Consider the following 22,209-nt stretch of genomic DNA (forward strand, 5'->3'; position numbering starts at 1 on the left):
AAACGAACTATAAATACAAAGACAATTGACCAATTCTTTATAAAAAAGAGCAAACCCAGTGCCACAACCGATAATTCATCATCAGGAAATGTGAACACGGGTTCACTCGACACTGACAGTAATGCTAATGAACGTGAACCAGAGGAGGTGGACGGAGCTTGCAGCAGCAGTGATCCAGCCACCGACATCACTGTGGAAGGCTCGCCGTTGCCGGAGACCGAGGCCCCGGTTCCTCCACAGCAAGCAAGCCCCACTCCAGACTCAACTGTTGTTACCCCAGGCCCAGACCCAGAGGAGCCAAATGAAGCCAACTTTGTTCATGAAAGAGACCCTTGCCATGGCCCGGATAAAGCCAAGCAGTTTTTGGCTTTGGGTCCATATCAGCCAGAAGATGTAGAATGTCCATTAAAGGCCGCTGGCGAAAAACAACGCAAATTCAGAAAGGAGTGGTTTAAAGATTTTGCCTGGCTGGAGTATAGCGTGCGCCATGACCGGGCGTTCTGCTTTCCATGTCGGGCCTTTGGTTCTGAGAACGCCGAGCAAGCTTTCAGGAGGACAGGTACATAAAGACACATCTCTGTTTACACAATGCTGTTGTACTCCCTCCAAGTGCATAGTCTATTATGTTATGAGCGCAGTTTCTCTACTTTGAGACAACTAAAAACGTATTTACGGACAACCATGACTGATAAAAGAGTGTCAGATATAGGCATTTTACAGATTGAGTAAATACACGAAATTAAAGTGCAGAAAATAATTGAAAGGTTTGCAAGTGCCAAAACCCGGAGGCTGCAGTTCATTGTGTAATAAGGATGTGTCTACTATTTGTTTCTGTGAAATGCTTATTTGACACTGTAAATGACTGCTTGATTGCTTGATGAATGATGATTAACTTGATGTTTGGCTTTATATGTCCTGGCTGTGCTGCCTCTGTCTGCAAAATAAGTAAATAAATCCTATAGATAGACATATGGTGTCTAGAAAAAGAAGCACCTGTTTTACACTTTTTTTTGTTTATATTGTGTTACATTTGGGTACAAAATTAACTGCAGAAATCCGCTAAAACAACATTACAAAACCGCTAATATCCGCAATTGTTTTCGCGTCGTGCACGCGCGCAGGTAATAGAGGTCGTGCACCCCCTGCTGGAAGAGGCTAGAATCGCCTATGATTGTGAGACATGTCATTCAAACAGTAACAAAGTGTTCCCGGTTGGCCGGTTCTCCGCTTGCATGGGGGGGCCCATACAGATTTCTGGCCTAGGGGCCCAGAATTGCTAGTGACGCCCCTGCGTGACGTCACTGACGTGGCCCGATGGACGGCAGTATAACGTGTTGGCAGAACAGAACACACGAGAAAAATGCAATTCACCACAGAATAGATATCCTTTTGCATTAATGCAATATTACTGCAATTATTGTCCATAATGCAATTGCAAATGATATTGGTTTTAATCCAGCATAGCCTGGGGTAAATTATGCTTGAACTTCCCTTTCAATAGGCTAAAGGACAGATCTATATTTTTATCCAGCATAATTCCCCTTTACCATTCTATCAATAATAGCAGGCTAGCCTACCATATGGTTGTGAACAAAATCTTAATATCATTCAAAAGATGTCAACATAGACCACTAATTAACATGGTGGTAGAAAATACCAAGTGAGAAGGTGGTTCAGTGCCTTGGTCAATGGCGCTTACATGTCTTTAATGCACATTGCAGAATGATCATCTTTGAACTTGCAACCATTCTTTATCCTGTTTTATACCCTACCGGTCAAAAGTTTGGACACAGCTTAAGAGAAGCTGTGTCCAAACTTTTGACAGGGAGGGATAGCTACCAGCAAATCTTTTAAGAATGCTTTACAGCAGGCCTGTATATAGTAATAATAATCATAGACTACAAACCATAAGCTCTGTACAAAAGAATGTTTAATTTATTAAAGTCATCAGCATTGAATAATACAATATACGGACAATACTTTTCACGTATGAAGCAGCAACGGTGCGGTACAATCATCTGTTCATCAATCAGTTCTAAAATCAGACATCACTTTAAGAAGGGTCATCTGTTATGTTTAAAACTGAACATTCATCACTACTTAGTATGCAGGCACTCAAAGGTTAACAGTCTGCTTTGATTTGAATGGGAATTCAATTCATAAGCATCCAAGATACAATTATATCTTTAGGAAGCTTTATTAATTAGAAGACCCTGACAGTGAGGGGTACATGTAGTTCAGGGGTAAAGGGTGAAGTGTCAGTGTCAGGACGGGGTCTAGAAAAAGGGCTAAAATGTTTCTAGCTCTTCTTCCTGCCCCTCCCTCTGCCTGCTGCAACCTGTGGGGCAGCGGAGACCGATAACACGTGGGTCTCCAAGTCCACCTTCTGCTGCAGGATGCCCGTTAGGATGAACTCAGCGGTGACGATGGGGAGAGAGGAAGAGACGGCAGGGCTGCACAGTGCCCAGTCAACCTCACACGAGACCACCACTGTTTGGGCCTGAGATAGTTGGAGAGAAAGAAATGTCACCGTGATTATTTCAGGAGAAGACAGTTTAACCACAAGGAACCCTGGCATCCCTTTTCTGACGGCGAACATTTGGCAAAAATAGCAGATCTACAAGCTCACAACACGGAAGTGCAATGCACTGTGACGTGCTGTGAGCTTGTAGGTCAGTTATCTTCAGCGAAGAGATTTGGTGTAGCGGGAAGAAAAAAAGAAAAGAGTGGAGCCCTAGGGGACCCTGGCCAACAAATTAGGCGATACAGGCTTTAAGCTTGTAAATCTGCTATTCTCTAAAATGTACACATACTGTATGTCCACGTGCCCAAAATGTTGAACATTTTTAATCAGGTTTACAGAGACACAGATAAAAGAAATGTTATAAACATGTATGAAACAGGGAAATACATTTGACATTTGGCAAGCGAGATGAAAACAGCAAAGAAAAACAAGGTGCTAATGAACTTATCTTATTTAGGCCTAACCTATAGAATAGGGCTAAATCAGAAATTAGCCTACAAAACAAATGTGTTGCTACATACTGTACATGTACTGTAAGCCCCTCCCAAACAGCAAAATGTGTTCCCGGCCTGAATGGGTTAACTCCAAAACTAACAGGAGATAATTGTTCCACTGTCAGTTGAAACTAATCTTACATAAGCTATGTGAAGGTCAGTAGAGTAAATGCTCTCAGGTCAAATGGTACCTTGTGTTTGGAGGGCATCTTGGGCAGATATTTCGCTCCACTGCACGAAATGATGTCTTTCATATGGACTGGTTCTGGCAGCACTGACTTTGTGACATGGATTTCATAACCCTGAGCGAGAGAGAGTTACAATATTATTAGTATATAATGTAAGCTGTGTTGTATTGTAAAACACATCCATGTGTCACACAGTAAACAGGTTAATGCACTGGAATTAGGGTTATTAGGCCACTATAAAACACGGTTTTAGTAAATGACTTGTAATCCAATTAACTCCTATATACCCAACATTCATCTTTGTGGACAGAAAGGACACAAATAAGCTAAGCTTTGAGTGAAAATGAATGAAATGGGTATCTTTTTTACATTCAAAGAGTTACATTTACTGAGGGTTTTACAGTCTAGATGAGCCTCACTTGATGAACCGGAATCTGTATCCGTGTTGACACATCCCAATATCTCTCCCTTTAACCACCATTATGACACAGAGGAGACTCCGTAATGAGAGTCCATAATGAAGACTCAACATAACTGTCCACTTCCGTTGAAGGGAATTGCCCGTAAAAGACAACCTCTACATTATAGCTGAGGTCCAGTGGCTTCCCCACAAGCCTCAGAAAGATGGGAAACAACGGGCTAACTAACCCAGCAATTCTCCAACTTTTACATTTTCAGGACACCCGGGTTTGAAATGCATTAGGCCACAGACCCCCCCATTTGATAACATTTTATCTCTGGGATGATCCCAATCAGATACACGCTGAGGAAGACCCACCCGGGTCGAAACGTTCGATTGTTGCTGCTGCTGGGGCATCTTGTAATAAAAAAAGAAAGATTTCATTCTAAAGTGAGTGCTGGCATCTCTTTTCTATGATCCCAATCTACAATGTAAAATCCTCTTCTAAGAGGGTACAAATGGAACAGTAATATTTGGTTCCATTTGTACACACTAAAGAGTTACAGCCTCATAAGGTTTCTACCCGATACCGAATCATAGCTGGGGAACCGCTAGAACCCCATCAGGAACCCTACATTGAGAACCTGTCAACTAAACCATGCAGCATGTGTGTTGTACTGTATTTTGGCTAGTTTGTAAAATTACCCCCAAAATTACCGCCAACTTGCGCAAGCAAGCAGAGCGCGCCATGAGGTGTGCTCACCACTGGCATCAACGCTTCCAAAGAAAAACGGATATATTATGACCAATGACATCACCAGGAATACTGGTCCCTCATTGCCTGTTAATGATGACATTGCCAGAGATGCTGCTGCCTGATTGGGCTACGGTCTTAAACAAGAGAAGACACTGACATAAATACATGCAAGTAATAAAATACTATAGCATAGAAAAAGGATATCAGCTCAGAACAAACAAGATGTGTCATCACTGAGTCATCACGAGGCCCAGTTATGACACACACACACACACACACACACACACACACACAAATGAACGGGTCGCACACATGAGTGAGTTATTAGTGGATACCTGTAGGAGAGGCTGATTACTGGCTGTCCTTAGGGATTCCTGGAGACAGAAATTAAACTTCTGCTCTTGTTCCATGTCCTTCACTATGAATCCATTAGGAGGAAGGAAGCTCCCAGCTTTACCACACTAACAGAGAGAGAGAGAGAGAGAGAGATGATTATTATTAATGTCAATTGCCTTCCATTACAGCAGGCAATCTATGACAAACAAAATCAAATCGCATGTGCATCTCAGGATCCACATGGGACAGAGTGGCCGCCATGTGGATCTTGGATTCCATGTGGCCAGCGACAGTTGTCTATGACATCAGTCATTTATGACCGTTCCATGACGTATGACTCGTGGTTAAATATTTTAAAAAGTATAAAATAACACACACACACACACACACACACACACACACACACACACACACACACACACACACACACACACACACACACTTCAAAATGAAGCATGCATTTCATCACAGATTTGTATTTGTGCAGTCCAAGTGAATGAAATGAATGAAAATGCGTTGTACTATTCAAATGACCAAAATACTACTACTACTACTACTACTACACTGTATGCATCACAGAGTAGACTGTAAAGACAGTGCCCATGACCGGCATTAACTGTCAACATGTCAACTAACCTTCTGTAGCCATTGGGTGTTCACAATAGGGATTCCCCTGGCGACGGCACACAGGAACTTGACTGTCCGGCGCACCTTATCTGTCACCAGGTAGGTCATGTCCCGCACATCCCGGGCCAGGCTGCCTCCCAGGCGAGACACCACCTTCTCCCCTGTCTCATCTGCCACCCCTGTGAACAACACCTGAGGGAGGACGGAAAGATAGATGAAAACTCTGAAAAGAAAAATGTACTTTACCCACCTAAACCTTTTATGTTATCCTCACTGACACTATAAGTAAAAGCTACATAATGTGAAATCTTGATATTGATTGTGTTTCCATCTCTTCACACAACACTCCCATGTTATTTATTTAGTACAGTACATCTGTACATATAATCTACCATTTACTTTGTCATGTAATGAAAGGTTTTAGCAACATTTGTTCTTTCTGAACTGAAAATTGAGAGCAATATTTATGACAGAAAGCGTAAAATAAGGAGTTGTTTGAGAGATTATACTGTATGCATCAAAACAAGCACAACTTTAGTGTTTTTAATATAGCGGATATAATGTTCTGTAATTATTAACTGTACACATAAGCACAGACACAGACCTTGCAGGCCTGGTTCGCTGCTCTCCCAGAAAGGCGAGGACTCTTAATCGTGGTAGAGGATGATTCCATTGGAGCCCCTCGCTTCCTGGAACCATTAGGGGTCTCTGGCACCTAACAAGGAAAGGCAAGAAATATTAAATATATGTATACATTGAATTATGAAAACATTAAGAGATGGCCGTACTTTCTTCTTTTGTTTGTTTTGAGGTCAAGTGTTTTTTGGGGGAAAGAAAAGTTCATTTTTTGACTTTTTTCTTATTTTGAGATGTTTGGTCCTTTTTATACTTGTGCACACACATGTAATAAATATGAAATTACAAAGATGAGTGGTGACTAAAGGCAAGGGTCGTAAGCCATAGCAATAGAAACTTGTCTACTCAGTAAAATAATCTCAGTAATGGTGAGGCAGAGCGGTCAGGGTACTCAGTTTATTCAAAGACAGGGAGAGTGACTAGCGTTAATTGAACAGCATTATAACTGTGGGAAAAACAGTGACTCAAGAGAGAACCTTCCATTAAGGTAAAAGGCCTACATACAGTATTACATCCTGCATGCTTAGTTGACACAAAAGAATTCTCACGCTTCTTTCTTCAGGCGTGATTTTGATTTTCACTAGCACATACAGTATGTTCCAATTAAAAACAAACATTACAGAATTTTACAAACAAAATGTTTCAAAAGTGACTCCTTCTTAATGTAGTCATTCAACTGCTTTTTCCAAACCCAAAGTTTGTGTCGATCATGAACTCTGGTTCAAATAAGTTATATAACACAATATAATATTATGTGAGGTGGTTCTTTTTCCTCAACCTTTTCAGAACAACACGCAATTACCTGTGATGTCGACACACTGGCATCCTGGTCTGTGGAACCGTGCGCCGATGTTTCACCATCCTCTTGCCTCTCTTCTTTCTTCTGGGCTGCTGACGGCCTGCCTTTGCCTCTCTTCCTAGGAGTCTCCTCTTCCATTTTCTCACTCTCTACTTTGGACTCCCCATCGGCACATGGCACTGTTGCGCTCCCCCGAGCTCTACCCCCCTTGCTGGCTGGGGCAGGAGCAGGTTCAACCATGGTAGAGGATTCCATTGGAGCCCCTCGCTTACTGGAGACATTAGGGGTCTCTGGCACCTAACAAGGAGAAGCAAGTAAAAAAGAAACAGAACCAAGAAGTAAAAACAATTATGATAGTAATTATACAATGTGAAAACATTAAGAGATGGACGTCTTTATTTTCATTTCAAATTCCTTGTTTGGCCTACTCCCTGCCTCTTAATCTTTACCTGTGTATCCACCTGCATTACTGTATGTATCTTATCATAAAGTTGTCAGTCATGGTGTGATCTCTCTTGTCATAATTTGTTTCTTACTTTCTTCCTTTTGTTTGTTTTGAGGAAGTGTCTAGGGGTTAAGCAAAGTTAGTTTCTTTTTTTTTGTATTATACTTGTGCACACACATTTCATAAATATGAAATTACAAAGATGAGTTGTGACTAAAGACAAGGGTCATAAGCTGCCATAGCAATAGAACTTTGTCTACTCAGTAAAATAATCTCAGTAATGGTGAGGCAGAGTGGTCAGACTCAGGGTACTCAGGTTATTCAAAGACAGGGAGAGTGACTAGCGTTAATTGAACAGCATGGGAAAAACAGTGACTAAAGAGAGAACAACATTAAGACCTTCCATTAAGGTAAAACGCCTACATACAGTATTACATCCTTCTTGCTTAGTCGACACAAATAATTTCTCACGCTTCTTTCTTCAGGCCAACATTTTACAAACAAAATATGTTTAAAAACTGACATTTTCATTTGAATGCTTTTAGGACCCCAAAGTTTGTGTCGATCACGAACTCAGGTTTGAATAAATTATATAACAGAATAACACAATATTCCTAAAGTGAGGTGGTTTTTCTTCTATTACCTGTGATGATACACCGGCATCCTGGTCAGTGGAACCATGAGCCGAGGTTTCACCATCCTCCTGCCTCTCTTCCGTCTTCTTCTGGGCTGCCGACGGCCTGCCTTTGCCTTTCTTCCTAGGAGTCTCCTCTTCCATTTTCTCACTCTCTACTTTTGACTCCCCATCGGCACATGGCACTTTTGCGCTCTGCTTCCCCTGAGCTCTAACCCCCTTGTTGGCTGGGGCAGGAGCAAGTTCATCTTCATTTGCTTCCACCATACCCTCCTCCTCATCATCTGCAGCTGCTGCTTTTCTCCCCCTCAGAACTTTCCCCTTCCCTTGGGACATTTTGGAACTTTCTCCTTCCTCTAGGTCCCTCTTTCTTCCCTTTCCTCTGCCAGTCTTTTTAGCCTCAGCCTCTTCATTGACGTCAACTGCAGCCTCGACAGGCTTTCCCTTTCGTCCTTGACCTCTGCCCTCAACATTAGGTTCAAGCAAATCTTCTTTGGCACTTTCTTCCACCTGAGTTGTTTGGTCCTCCACAGCTGCAGCTGTGAGCTCAGTGTCTCTGGCTTCAGCTCGCCTTCGCCCTCTTGTGGTACCAGGCTGCTGGGAATCTGCCTTCTCCTCAATGGCTGATTGGGAAGCATCATTAGATGCAGCCTCAACTTTCGGAATCTTCCTGCCCCTGGCTGGGGTTTTAGGAGCAGAGGCCTGTCCAATTTGACTACCTCCGACCACAACAGTCTCAGGATTTGGATCTGTCCTCCTGCCTCGTCCTCGACCTCGGCCTCTGCCCAGCGAACTTGCACTGGAGCCGGAGATTTCTGAGTTGCTCACGTCTGCCCTGTCTTTCTTGGCAGAGGACTCTCCGGTCACCGTCGCTCGCCTGCCGCTGGTTCTGTTCCCAGCGGTCGGCCGGCTAGACTTCATGGTCCCTCGACTCTGGCCTCTCTCCTGGCTATTGATGCTGGACAATGATGTCTCAGAGCTGACAGAGTTGGACGAGTTGGAGCGAGACCTGGTTCTGTGGGCCGGGCCACCTATGCTGGTTGAGTTGTTCAGCTCGGGTTCCAGTGCCTCTGCAGACATGGTGGTAGTTCTGGTTGCCCTTCGACCCCTTGCAGGAGTTTTGGGATTTACTTCCTGTTTCGCCTGGAGCACCCTGGCTTGTTCCTCTCGTCGTTTCTCCACCGCCTCTTTTTGTAAGCGTTCTTTTTCTTCTTTCTTTTCCCTCTCAAGTCTTTCTCGCTCTTCATTTTCCTTCTGTATCCGTTCTTTTTCTTCTCGTTCCATTCTCTCTTTCTCCTCTATTTCCAGTCTCTCCTTTTCTCTTTCCATTCGCTCCCGTTTCTCCCTCTCCTCTCTTTCTGCCATTTCTCTCACTATTCTTTCTTCCTCCTCTCTCCTTTCCCTCTCAAGTCGCTCTCTCTCTTGCTGTATCCGTTCCATTTCTTCTTGTTCCTTTCTTTCCCTTTCTGAATTCTCCCGCTCCAGCTTCTCTTGTTCTTCCCTCTCTTTTCTTTCCCTCAACTCTCTTTCTTGCTTCTCTCTTTCCTTTTGTATCTTTTCTGATCTTTCTTTTTCCTCCCTCTCTTTTCTTTCCCTTTCTATTCTCTCTTCCTCCTCTCTTTCCAGCCTCTCCTTCTCTTCTCTTTCCACTCGCTCCCTTTTCTCCCTCTCCTCTCTTTCTGCCATCTCTCTTGCAAGTCTTTCTTCCTCCTGTCTTGTTCTTTCTTCTCTTTGCATCTTTTCCCTCTCTATCCTCTCCCTCTCATCTCGTTCCATTTGCAGTCTGCCTTGCACCTCTTTGTGTTCCTGTTGAAGTGCCTCTTCCTCTGCCCTCTTATCACTCTGTTGCTTGGAGGCTTTCCTGCCTCTACCGCGTGTCACTAGCTCAACCTTCTCCTCTTCCTCACACTCTCCATCCCCTCCCTCAGCCTCCTCTTCAGGGACAGCCACCCTCCCTCTCCGTCCTCTACTGGTGGTCTGGCCCTTACCTCTCGTCTGTCTTCTTGAAGGCCCTGCAGGCTCCTCTTGGTCTTCTGCGGCCACTCCTCTGGCCGATCTCCCTCGCCTCCCTATGCTGCTGGGCCCGGCCTCAACCTCTCTACCTATCCCTCGACCCCGAGGACACCTTGCCATTTGTGCCTCGGCTTTGGGTTCATCTTCCTTTCCACCCTCTTCTATTGCCTCCTCTAGTGGGTTAATTGTCCAGGACCTGCCCCTCCTTTTAAGAGACAGAGGTTTGGTTACCTGTTCATCCGCTTGGACTCCATCATGAGCGGACACAATCTCGGTTTCAGCGGCAGAGACATCAGAACAAGCTACAAGCGGTGACTCCTGCGATTCAATGAGTCTCTGAGCCTTGGTTCTTCTCTTGCGTGTGACTGGAAGCGGCTCTTCTTCGTCATTTTCCTCAGATTCACTTGCAGACATTATGGGCTGAGTTTCAGCAGTGGATAGTGAAGAAAAAGTTGTGAGCTGCGACTCCTGAGATTCAACAAGTCGCTTAGCCTTGCCAGTTCTCTTACGCGTGACTGGAATCGGCTCATCTTCGTCACTTCCCTCAGTTTCACTTGCAGGCGCTATGGGCAAAGTTTCAGCAGTGTAGAGCAGTGTAGTTGCAAGCGGTGACTCCGACTGCGATTCAACAAGTCTCTGAGACTTGGCTGTTCTTTTACGTGAAGCTGGAAACAAGTCAGAAGTAGCCTCAGCAGGCTGAGTATCAGCAGCATTAGTGACAGGTTGTGCCACCTCCATGTCAACTGGAAGTGATTCATTTGAAGCCGTCATAGGCTGGGTTTCTGCAGAGGAGAGGTTGACACAGGTTGACACCTCCTGAAGAGAAGATTTGACTTCTGCCACATCCTCCTCATCGGCACACATCAATTGGGTTTCAGCCATGGCGACAGCAGATGTGGAAGGGACAACCAATGGCTGAGTCTCAGCCGTAGCGAGTTCTGTCCTCGCATCACTGAATCCTTCATCATCCAATGGCTGAGTCTCAGCCGTGGCGAGGTCTGTCCTCGCGTCACTGAATCCTTCATCCTCCGTATCACTGTCGGACACTGGGATGTATGCCTGTGTTGCCTCCGTTGCAACATCTATCTGCTGGGTGGGCTCCTTCTCTTCACCTCCATAGACCTGTGTAGCCTCCATGGCTAAATCGTACTCCGTGTCTGCAGGAGGGACAGCTAAGTAGGCTTGAGTAGCTTCCAGATGCACATCCCCGACCAAGGAGACAAAGTTTTGGGTGGTCTCCATCGCCAGCTGACTACTGTCAGACAGCCCACTCTGAAAAGAGTCTCCTGCGGTGGTGGCTTGTTCCTGGTCCTCAGATAAAGGTTCCAGGGCAAAAGACTGGGTTTCGTCTAGGGTCAGATCTTCTTTGAGATTGGCCTGGCGGTCCCGGGTCTCCAGTATGAAGGACTGAGTCTCAGCCACAACAACGTCATCCTCCTGGCTGTCTGAACAGGATGATGATGATGATACAGGTCTTGTCCTAGCTGGAAAAGGGCCTTGGAAAGATAGAAAAGACAAAATAACACATTATTACAGTACACATAGTAGAGGCTCATTAACATGAACATTTAATGTGTTTCTTTTGCATTGTCTTACTTATGTGTCTTTATGTCTCAATGCTTAATGGTTCATATACTGTAACGTAAAGCACCGAATTGCCTTCTTGAATTGTGCTATACAATTAAACTTGCCTTGCTAACTGCTCCCATGTAATTTAGACGTGGGACAGGCCAGGGCTCCCTTGAAAAATAGATCTTTCTACAGCAAGGGTTTTCAAAGTGGGTGACGGGGCACCCTGGGGTGCTGCGATGGCAGTCCAGGGGTGCCGCGAGATAATTTGATAATATTTGAAATTTATTTGGACATTTAAAAATATATAGTATCATTTTAAACAAAGTTATTTTCAGTCAGTTCTAACCAAATGGCTATTATCTCGCTTTCATTGCAAAATAATCGCTAAAATATAAGGTGCTGGGAGTGAAAATTGGGAATATAATAATGTAGGGGTGCCTCGGATGAAAGAAATATTTATAGGAGTGCCCCGAGCCAAAAAGGTTTGGGAACCCCTGTTCTACTACAGTATATAAATAAAGTTTAAGTGCTCACACCACAAATGAGGTAGGAAAACGTGTCTGGAAATGTGAAGGATGGCAGCTAGTGGAAACACTGGCTCGAATCCGTTAATGTGTTATTCACTGAAATAGCACTCCTTTATGTCTGTAATCTTTAATTTATCTTGTGTTTATTCTATCCATTCTTTCTGAATTCACTGTTGCTCTGTGTTGTAGCGGCAATATTAATGTTGCCGCTACAACACAGAGTGTCTACTATCCTCTACCGGAAACACAGTGACCATTACCACATGATGCTGATTGCTGACCCAATAATGTTAATTCACAGTGTTTACAAGTTAAATAATATTAAGGAATTTACTGTGAATGCTTGACATTTCTGTGTATTGTTTTCATATAAATGTCTCTTGAACCAGAGACATTTCCACTGTCTGGTACAAAGGTACAAGTTAGATGAGTGATACAGTAGTTAGTTTTATTACTCACGTTTGAATGGATCTGGAGAAGAATTGAGGAATGCCTGAGTCTCCATTTCCTCCACTCCTCCCTCTGCCATCATAACAAAAATATATATATATTCATTATACGTTTCGATATATTGTGATGCATTCATTGTAAGGGGTGCAAGATTATGTCTCAACTAGAAAATGTGATTATTAACTTTTATAAATAATATTACATGATTTGTGAACCACAATTAGGCAATTTGATCCCATTTTGCATGAATAATCTTGATGTTTAACATTCTCGTGACAGTAGTTACAATGACTGCTGTGAAAAAGGTCTATTACACTGAGTCTAATTATTGTGAGAGCAATGTTAAACATAACATTCCCAAGGCATTCAGGGTGTCAAGAGATCACTGAAACATTAAGTTCATGTAGGAAAAAGCTTGTCCAGTGCCTTTGTTGAAAGGTGCTATTTTACATTTAATTTTTTGCCTAGAAAGTGAGCTAAGGACACACAGAAGAGATAGGAATACAATAAACAAAATTAATTGAACAGCCCTTCAAAACACAATATGAGTGAATTACCTAAGAGCCCCTTTGGTGTAGAGAACTGCAGTGGAGGTATTCTGGAATTGCCTGAGAACTGGCCTTCACCAGCCAGTTCACCGCCTTCCTCCCCACTCTCCTGAATGTCAGTACTACTGACCCGAGACAGGTCAGCATCTACGTCGGCTGCTGCACCAGCAGTTGATGAGGAGTCCGTCATAACTTTGGTCAACGATGATGGCGTGGCGCTTGCTTCGTTGGCGACAACTGGAGGGAGCAGAGGTGCGTCCTCCTCAAGATCTGTATCGCTATCAGATAAGATCTCCAGATCAACACCCGTGTCAACAACAGCCCCTGTGAGTTGGACGGTTTCAACAGGGACGGCGATTTCATCATCTGTGTCGCTGTCTAAACACAGGTTGCTAGACGGAGCGGCAGACATGGATTCAATTCCGCCAGAGTTTGAAAGGACCGTACGGCTCGCCTCTAGTTTAGAGCCAGCGTTCTTTGGCCCACTGTCAACACCTTGCACCTCCTCCTCGACATCTGTGTCACTGTCTGGATGGTAATCAATGGGCTGCCTCGAAGGGGCAGACACAGTGGCCGTGCTCTCGTGATGAGATATGGGTGAGCTTTTGGTGGCTGTCTCGGAAACAATTTCATCATCAGTGTCACTGTCCTCTGCAGTGAGGCCTGTGGGCTGAAGGGACGGAATACGTCTGGCGGGTTTGGCAACGTCATCGGAGGCGGGAACTGATACGGCACCTGCATCTATAACCACATGGCTCTCGTTTTCCTCGTCGACATCCGTGTCGCTGTCCATGTGAAACTGGGACAGCTTCGCTGGGGGGTCGGCTGCTGGCGAACGGGAGGCCGGTTGAACCGCCCCGCACTCTGACATGTTCTTGTCCCCCTCCTCATCAGTATCACTGTCCATGTTAAAAGCAGGTTTGGCGACTGCATGGGCTGCCAGCTTAGACACAGGTGATCCATCTTCCTCGGGCAGGCTGGAATTGCTTGCCTTTTCTCCCAGCACCTGTCCACTCCGCTCAGGCTCCCTCCCTCCCAATAAGGATACTTTCCTTGGTTCCTCCTCCTCTTCACTGTCATCCACCATCACCTGTGAGCTTTTTCTCCGCAGCTGCTGTCGCCCTGCATCCACGTCACTCTCCTCGCTGAAGCTGACATGCTTCTTAGGTCTTTTAATGGAGGACGGTGTGATGGGACTGCACAGTGGAGAAACAAGTTGTCAAGTTATGAGTAAAGAAGAGTGTTGATTAGGTACTGCAGGCTTACGGGTATGTCATAGTCTATATGCACATGATCTGTAAAGGCAGAAGCACTTGTAATTACATGTACTTACTGAGTATTAAATGTAACAACTACTTGTAGATTATGACACGTGAATTTCCCTCTGGGGATCAATCAAGGTTCATCTTAGCCTCGTAAATCAGCCTCTTCCGGAAATCAGGAGGAGGCCGTTTTACGAGGCTAGGTTTATCTTGTCTTAGCTTAATTAGAGCTGGGCTCATGTATCATCTATTGTTGAAATTATATAGTTCACGCAAAGGCTGGATGTATCTGCAAATAGAATCATTGTAGTGCTCTCAAGCCCCATAATGAACATCCAGAGAATGCCAGATAGAGATTACAGTTCTAGTCTTCCAGCTGATCTTCAATGTGATGAACATTAACTAGACATGACTTGTCCTATCAAGGATTAGGACAAGTCACATACTCAATACTTTTTTTTAAATCCTTCAACATCAAAAACACCCTTTTTCCGCCCTTATACAGATAAATCTCAGAAAATTAGAATATTGTGTAAAAAAGCATTGCAGATGCCATAGCACCCCAAATCATAACTGACTTCTGAAACTTCCCACTGGACTTCAAGCAACACTTACTTCAGAAGGTTGCCATTTCTCTAATATAAATCCTTGTTTTGAGTGGTCTCGTGTAATATTGTAATATTTATAAAAATTGACTTTTGATATTTATGAGCTGTACGCCATAAAAAATAAATGTTTTAAAAGGTTTGGAATAATTCACTGGATGTGGAATGTATCTAGAATGTATCTAGTTTCAAGAAATATTATGAAAGTTTCAAGAATTTTTACTTTTACAAAATATTCAAATTTTCTGAGATTGATCTGTACTGTAGTTCTATGAAACAGATGTAATAATTTACCTCTCTGGGATGAGGTTGCTTCTAGGACTGGTCATGGAGTCAGATTCAGACACTGAGAGAAAAAGGGAGAAACGTATGAAAACATGTTGTCCACTAATGATATCCAAGAATCAACATTCTACTAGTACACATACAGTCTCTCTCACACACAGTATATTCCAAGTTTGTTAAGAAGTCTTAGTTTGTTCCCACAAGAAAACACAGTAGAGGACATTAGGACCTGCGGGTACAGTAAATATACTTAAGTTGCAGGTACATCACCTTACCCATTATGCAGTAATAGCATAATAGGAGCAGCATATGTATAAATCTATGTGCCATTTCTGCATGATCATAGAGGGGAAAGAAAGAAAAAATAAAGTAGATAAAAGACCAAGCTACACAGACACAAAACAGACACCTGAATGCCTTATAAACTGTACATTACACAGTTTACCTACCAACAGTCTTTCCCCGCCAGCCTGGTCTCCCCTCTTGGTCTTCATCCGAGTCAGATTCTGGCACTAGGGTTTCTTGTAGCTGTGTTCGACTTTTGTCAGAGCAGAAGGCCTTGGACCTGGCAGGAGTCTTCCATGACTCTTCTTCATCTGACACCATCAACAATCTAGCTAATGCCTTTTTGTTTCCATTAACAGATTTCTCATTGTCTTTGCTTGTGCCAGCCTCGGAGTCTTGAGCCCTACTCGAGTCTCCACTGTCCACTGGATTTCTCTCATCCTGACTTTGCGTTTTGTCCACGGGGCAGCTGACATACTGGCATGGGATGTCTGCCACCAATAAACTGTCCCCCTCACTTAAGGCATAGCGAACATGAGGGGTCAGTTTGCGGCGGCCTATACGGGTCCCGTTCATGCTTCCCATGTCCCAAACCAATGCCTCCTTGGTGCCACGGTAGACAGTAAGACAGATGGTTGTGTGTTGTTTGGATACTGAGTGGGCGAGGAGGGGCAAGTTGCAGGTGTTGGCATCACGACCAAGCACATTTTCTCCCAAGTAGAGGGGTAACTCTAAGCGAGAAAAGAAAAATGACATGACAGTTTATCAGGCAACTGGCCAAGACAAGAGATTATAAAATTGTAGGTGAACATCAACAGTAAAACAGATCAGATCTTTTCCACTCTCACCAGTCTCAGGAATATGTTTATTCTTCAACACTTGCAGTTTGGCCAAGGGTTCTCCCCTCTCGTTTTCCTCTTCTTCGTCTTCTTCATCTGACTCCAATACAGAGTCATCAATCATCTGAGTAGCATCCATCCTTCATACAGGACAAGGGCCACAAGACAGAAAGGTTGTGGTAAATAAAGATTCATCTTAAAAGTGATTGTTGTCTTTGAAAATAACTGGGCAAACAGCTATAGTAGCAATCCCAGCAAAAAATTAAATGTCTAGCCTTACAATTTTTCTCTAACCTTTTACAAACTGGTGGCCACTGGCCATTATAATTGATATAGTAGTGAGTGAGTGAGTGAGTGAGTGAGTGTGTGTCTGCCTGTCAAGATTTGATCTGATCATCATCTGATTCTGATCATCATCATGTTTACAATTTCACAAACGAACCAAGTGGCCTGATATTTGTATAGCCTATACTGAACTAACATCATTGTGAGTTCTGGATAGGTTCACGTGTAGCTCCTTTCGGAACCACTCACTCCACGGCGATGCCGCTCCGAGATGGAGATGGAGCGGCATAGCCGTGGAGTGAGTGGTTCCGAAAGGAGCTAGTTCACGTGCGAATTATAGCCTAATAATGCAGGTTAGTTTCAGGGCATATATGTATCACATTTTCAGAGCAGAGCAGTAGTTGGTGTAAGGTTTTACTAGGTTGCTTTCTGAGTTTCTGGAGCAGACCACGGGACATTTTTATTTATACGTTTTTTATATACACACCACACACTATATTTCTAGTTAAAATAACTTGAACCATAACATACACGCACAACCTACGGCTTTGTTTCGAAGGGAAAACGATTCTGTCATGACAAAAATGCATGATTTTGCGCCTTTCCTCTAAATGGATACAACGTTTTCTATAAAGAAAAAATGATATAGGCTATTATGAAGTGTTTTCTTTAAAGACAAAAGAACGGAACTTATATTATATTACGTGTTATTAAGTGTTTGTTTACATGTTTGCAGGAGCTTACCTTGCAGAGAAAACTGCAACGAGGAGATAACTTCCGGTTAAAACTCACCCCGCCCACACTGGGCGACCTTCGTTTCACACATGATTTCATGATTGGTCAATATGAACGTCAGTCAACTTCAGGCATGTAGTCATTGGATATTATAACGCCACTCCAAATGTAAATGTTTGTGATTGGACTAAGAAGTAACACTAGATTATTGTCATTTTCGCGCGATCCTAAAGGGGGTGTGTTCTGACCAAGCATAGAGTCTGACTAGTTGTCTCCACCAGCCGCCGAAGGCTGAGGGAGAGTATGTTTTCCCCTCCGTCCGTGTGTCCGTCCGTCCGTGCGTGCGTCCGTCCGTCCGTGCGTGCGTGCGTCCGTCCTCGCAGTTTGTGAGCGCCAAATCTCAGTCGCCGTTGGCCCGGTCGCTGCCAAAGTGAGCACACACATTCCCTGGATGCCAATCTAGAACCTCTGCCCTAAATTTTTCAAATGGGCCTTTTCTAGCGCCAACTAGTGGCCGATGTTTGCTAAACACATTTCTGTGCACTACTCTTACAGATTTTGTCCAAAAATCCTACAAATCGGTAGGCAGTATCTCGACAGTCATGTGATCGACACGGATCTGTCCGATTTTGCATATTCCATCCTGATTGGCTAAGATTGGCTTCCAAAGTTTGTGGGATTGAGCCGTTTTGAACAAAATGCCTCAAATCACAAACGCAAAGTGCAATTATCATGAAATCGCGCACACACGTTCCCACTAGGCCGAGGAAGAAATGCCACTTAATTTTTTTTTAATCAGCCTCATGGTGGCGCTATAACAGCCCGATTTGTGGTTTTACCTATAACTCCACCGATCAGTTTCAAACTTTGTAAGCACACTCCCTAGAGGCTAAGGATAAACCTTTGCCCTGCATTTTTCACATCAGCCTTTTATAGCGCCACCTTTGGGCCGACTTATGTAAAACACATTTTTGGATATTACTCCTTGAGATTTTATCCAAAAATCATGCAAATCGGTACACAGTATCTCTATAGTCATGTGATCAAGTCCGATCCGTCTGATATTTCACATTCCATCCTGATTGGCTAATATTAGCTTCCAAAGTTTGCAGGATTGCTCCGTTTTTGAACAAAATGCCTCAAATCATCAACGCAGCTTGCGATTACCGTGACATTTGCCACACATATTCCCACTAAGTCAAGGAACAAATGCTACCTTTTTAACATTGTCCTGTTATAGCGCCACCAGCAGGTAGACTTTAGCAAAACACATTTTTGGAACACAATGCTTGAAATCATGCATGCAGCGTTCGATTGCCATGAAAGATCTATAAGGTGAAGAACATATGCCACCCTTTTTACATTGGCCTATTATACAGTAGCACCACCAGGACGCACGGCCTGGTGGAGACCTGTGCTCGTTTGTTCTGTTTACCTACTAGAAACAGTCTTTCACAGGCATACATGCAGGCCAGATGGTAAGTAGGCCTGCAGCAGTCTGCCGTTAGTGCCGTACGTGTTATAACAGTAACAATAACTGTGTCAATAATAATAATAATAATAATAATAATAGTTTCAATTTAACACTATACCATTACATAACATAGGAACAGGACCATGTAAAATGTGTTGTCTGGATGGTTCATAACTCTAAACAACTCCTACACCAGGATGCCGGCCAAAGCATCAGGACCAGAGTAGAATTGGTGGTAAAATGGGTTTTATTGACTCCATGTACTTTATGGGGGAACATGACATGATGGTGGTGATGATGATGATGGTTTGAACAAACAGAAATGGAAACAAAATATATCAGCAACAAACTTGGGTATAAATAACTATGGCATAAACAAACTAGGGGATAACTAAACATTACAAGAACAAAAACCCATACAAACATTACTGGAACAAATCACCAGGTGGAAAGCTTTCCACCTCAAGTCAGAAAATAAGTGCAGGCCATCATAGTCACGGCCCACGGTGAAGTCCTTTACCCCGTCTAGACCGGTTCAGGTGAACGGGGTGTAGAGCCTGTCTGTCTGATAGTAAAAACAGAGAGATGTGTTGGGACTCGCGGTGGAAAGCTCTCCACCGCGAGGAATGATGTAACGTTGTAGTTTCATGACTCAAAAAGACTCGAAAAGACTACACCGCGGTGGATAGCCTTCCACCGCGGACCCGACTATGATCCGGGCTTTACAGGACCACACCCACGACTGAGTGCAGTGATAAGAGCAACATAGTCTAACCCCACCCACTCCTGTGTAGAGAGGGCTCTGAGCCTGGCTGGGACCAAAGTGTTGAAAGCCATGAGCTGTGGTCCACAAACAACATTAATGTAGGCTATTTGCCCTTCAGCTGTCTGTCATCCAGAGAGAGGGCGGTTTGAAGGGTCATGGGCATGGCGATTGTGTTGGTGGATCTGTTTGATGTTATGCAAACTGCAATGGATCCAGATCCACCGAGGCATGTTGGATGTAGCAGATGTAATCTCTCACAAGCAAGCATTTTATTTCAAAGCCCTGACTATTAGGGTAAGTAAGGGCAACAGGTCTCCAGTCGTTCAGGCGTGTGGCCTTGATTGGGAATGGGCACAATGGTTAACATTTTGAAGCCTGTGGCCGTGGGAGTCGGGACCCATGGCCAGGGAGAGTGAGAGGTTGAAAGATGCCAACCAGCTGGTTTGCACATGTGTATATAGGACACAGGAATCCATCAGGGCCCACACGAGGATGAAGGTTCTGCGTACAGCCATACGTCGTCCTCGGTCCTCCAAGATGGTTAAAGGGCTGGCCTCCCCAGGTGGTGTGGTGCAGCCCCTGGCTGGTTGGTGTTGGTACTGTTCTTGTCCTCAGGTGATACTGCAGCTTCCAGCTGGTGGGTGGTGATGGTGATGTCCCCCGGTGCAGTCCAGAACCCACCCCATCAGCTGTGGCCTCACTGTAGCCTAGCACATCTATACAATCCACCCATGTTAAAACAAGGAGAGGATGTACTGCAGTTAGCTAGCTGCATTAGTATATAGTCTGGCTAAGCCAGGCTAGCCTCACTAGTAGCCTATGCCCGATATTGGCAGAACGACATCTGAGATTGCTACCGACTGGTACGGAAGCTGGTGGGGGTGGTCTCAAACCAATTGTAGAAGGTATATTCTCACAGTGTTTGGGGTGGTGGCAAGAGGGTTCTTTGTGCTTGGTTTGTGCCTTGCAGTCTGTTATTGCCTGTAGCACCTTGTGCTCCTGGTGTTACCAGTTAGTTAATAATGGTCCACCATTTTAACCCTGTACTCCTTCTGAACCATTCTGATGGTGCTATCACTGCTCTGGAGGACTGCACACTGCACAATGCACTGGACTGGCCAGTGGCCACATCCCTCCTTTGAGACAAAGTGAGCACCATCAGAATGGTTCAGAAGGAGTACAGGGTACATGTGAGGAGCTGAGGACTAGTTATATCGGTAAAGTGGTCCTTTAGATACTGAAACAATAAGCCACAAGAGACGTGGTTACCTGGTATTTTGAGGCGTGGTGAGCCTCTCAGCCTAAAATACAGGTAACCACATGCCTTGCGTGGCTTATTGCGTTTCTAAAACGGTTACAATATGGCGGCATGTACCAATTAAAACTGTTCTATTTCACTAATAATTCACTACAAGGTCTGCAAGAAAGTTCCCAGCTTTTTGTCAACAACACAGGTGCAGATAATTGGTGCACTGTGGAACACTGTGGAAAAAATCACACCCGTGTGAACTGAGCGGTGGTCGGTGTGTGTGTGTGTGTGTGTGTGTGTGTGTGTGTGTGTGTGTCTGGCCTGAACAACAGCGCCCCTCCCTTAACATGTGTGGTCAGAAAAGGTACTGCAGGCTCTGCAGGCTACATACGGACACACACACACACACGCACGCACGCACGCATACACACACGGCCACGTATAGGAGACGGTGTAACCACCGCTCAAAAATAACGCACTGGGTTTGATACAAACTGACACTCAAGGTGTGGATTATAGTCTCATATACCACTAGGCTAATATACCACAGCAATTAAAGGGAAACCAGCCAATCAGAATCAAGGAATGGAACTAGCCATTTTAGAAATAATATTTTACACAGAGAGCCAATGAATGTTGCCGTTGCAGATGGCTTTTCATAAAAAGGCGAATAAATCTAATATAGGCCTAACAGTTATTAGATTAGACTGCCTACATAGTAATATTTGAGAGAATGTTTTTTTTTGTCAAAATAAGCAGTAGGCCTATTCAAAGACCATACATCATACACATGACATCAGTCAATTAATAGGCCTAATCTATTGTCAAGTTGTAGGTCTACTCTCAACCAACCAGAACAAAACGTGCATGTCACACGCACACGCACACACACACACACACACACACACACACACACACACACACACACACACACACACACACACACACTTCGGTTCCGTATCCGCTAGCTAGACACACAGACGCGTCATTTGATAGAGCAGAGAGCATCCCAGTCTAGCCAGAACCAATCAGTTCCGACGTTTGGAATCTAACTGTGAAAGCCGGTGTCGTGATATAATAGCCGATCTTCAAGCCCATAACGCTCCGCAATAGGACGCGTTATCAACCTGTAGATCGGCTATTTTTGGTGCGCGACACGGCCGCCACAAAGTATAAATCACGTCTAGACTGTGGAGGAAATCATACTGCTGGACTGGGTGACTCGACAGAACGAGGTGGTCAGACAGCATCGAATTGACAAAATGGTGAGTTCTTTCTTTCTCGAAATGTGTCGCTTTGGGGTGATTTATTTGAACAAGGGAAAAAAAATGATTTAATTTGGTCACAAATTGACTGGGACTGACATTACAGTATTTTGTGGGATGGGATGGGACATTGCCGACGTTGTATAGGATTTTGTACCGGTAGTTCGTTTTCATATTCTGGTTAAAAATTGCATAAAAGGGAAAATGTA

General features: G+C 44.1%; 1 protein-coding gene across 1 annotated transcript; it reads right to left on the bottom strand.

Moving 5' to 3' along the window:
• Window positions 1-2,066: 2,066 nt before the first annotated feature.
• mdc1 (mediator of DNA damage checkpoint 1) lies at window positions 2,067-16,365 on the bottom strand (the record flags this gene model as incomplete). Its single annotated transcript, XM_080743226.1, has 12 exons — window positions 2,067-2,500; window positions 3,210-3,320; window positions 4,699-4,824; window positions 5,336-5,518; window positions 5,931-6,041; window positions 6,765-7,058; window positions 7,850-11,349; window positions 12,412-12,474; window positions 12,960-14,146; window positions 15,112-15,163; window positions 15,552-16,118; window positions 16,236-16,365. The coding sequence occupies 12 exons, from the start codon at window positions 16,363-16,365 to the stop codon at window positions 2,300-2,302; spliced, it is 6,525 nt and encodes a 2,174-aa protein (XP_080599352.1). The 3' UTR covers window positions 2,067-2,299.
• Between the last annotated feature and the right edge of the window lie 5,844 nt (window positions 16,366-22,209).

This window comes from Nannobrachium achirus (assembly GCF_963921795.1).
Source record: "Nannobrachium achirus genome assembly, chromosome: 2".
NCBI lineage: Eukaryota > Metazoa > Chordata > Actinopteri > Myctophiformes > Myctophidae > Nannobrachium > Nannobrachium achirus.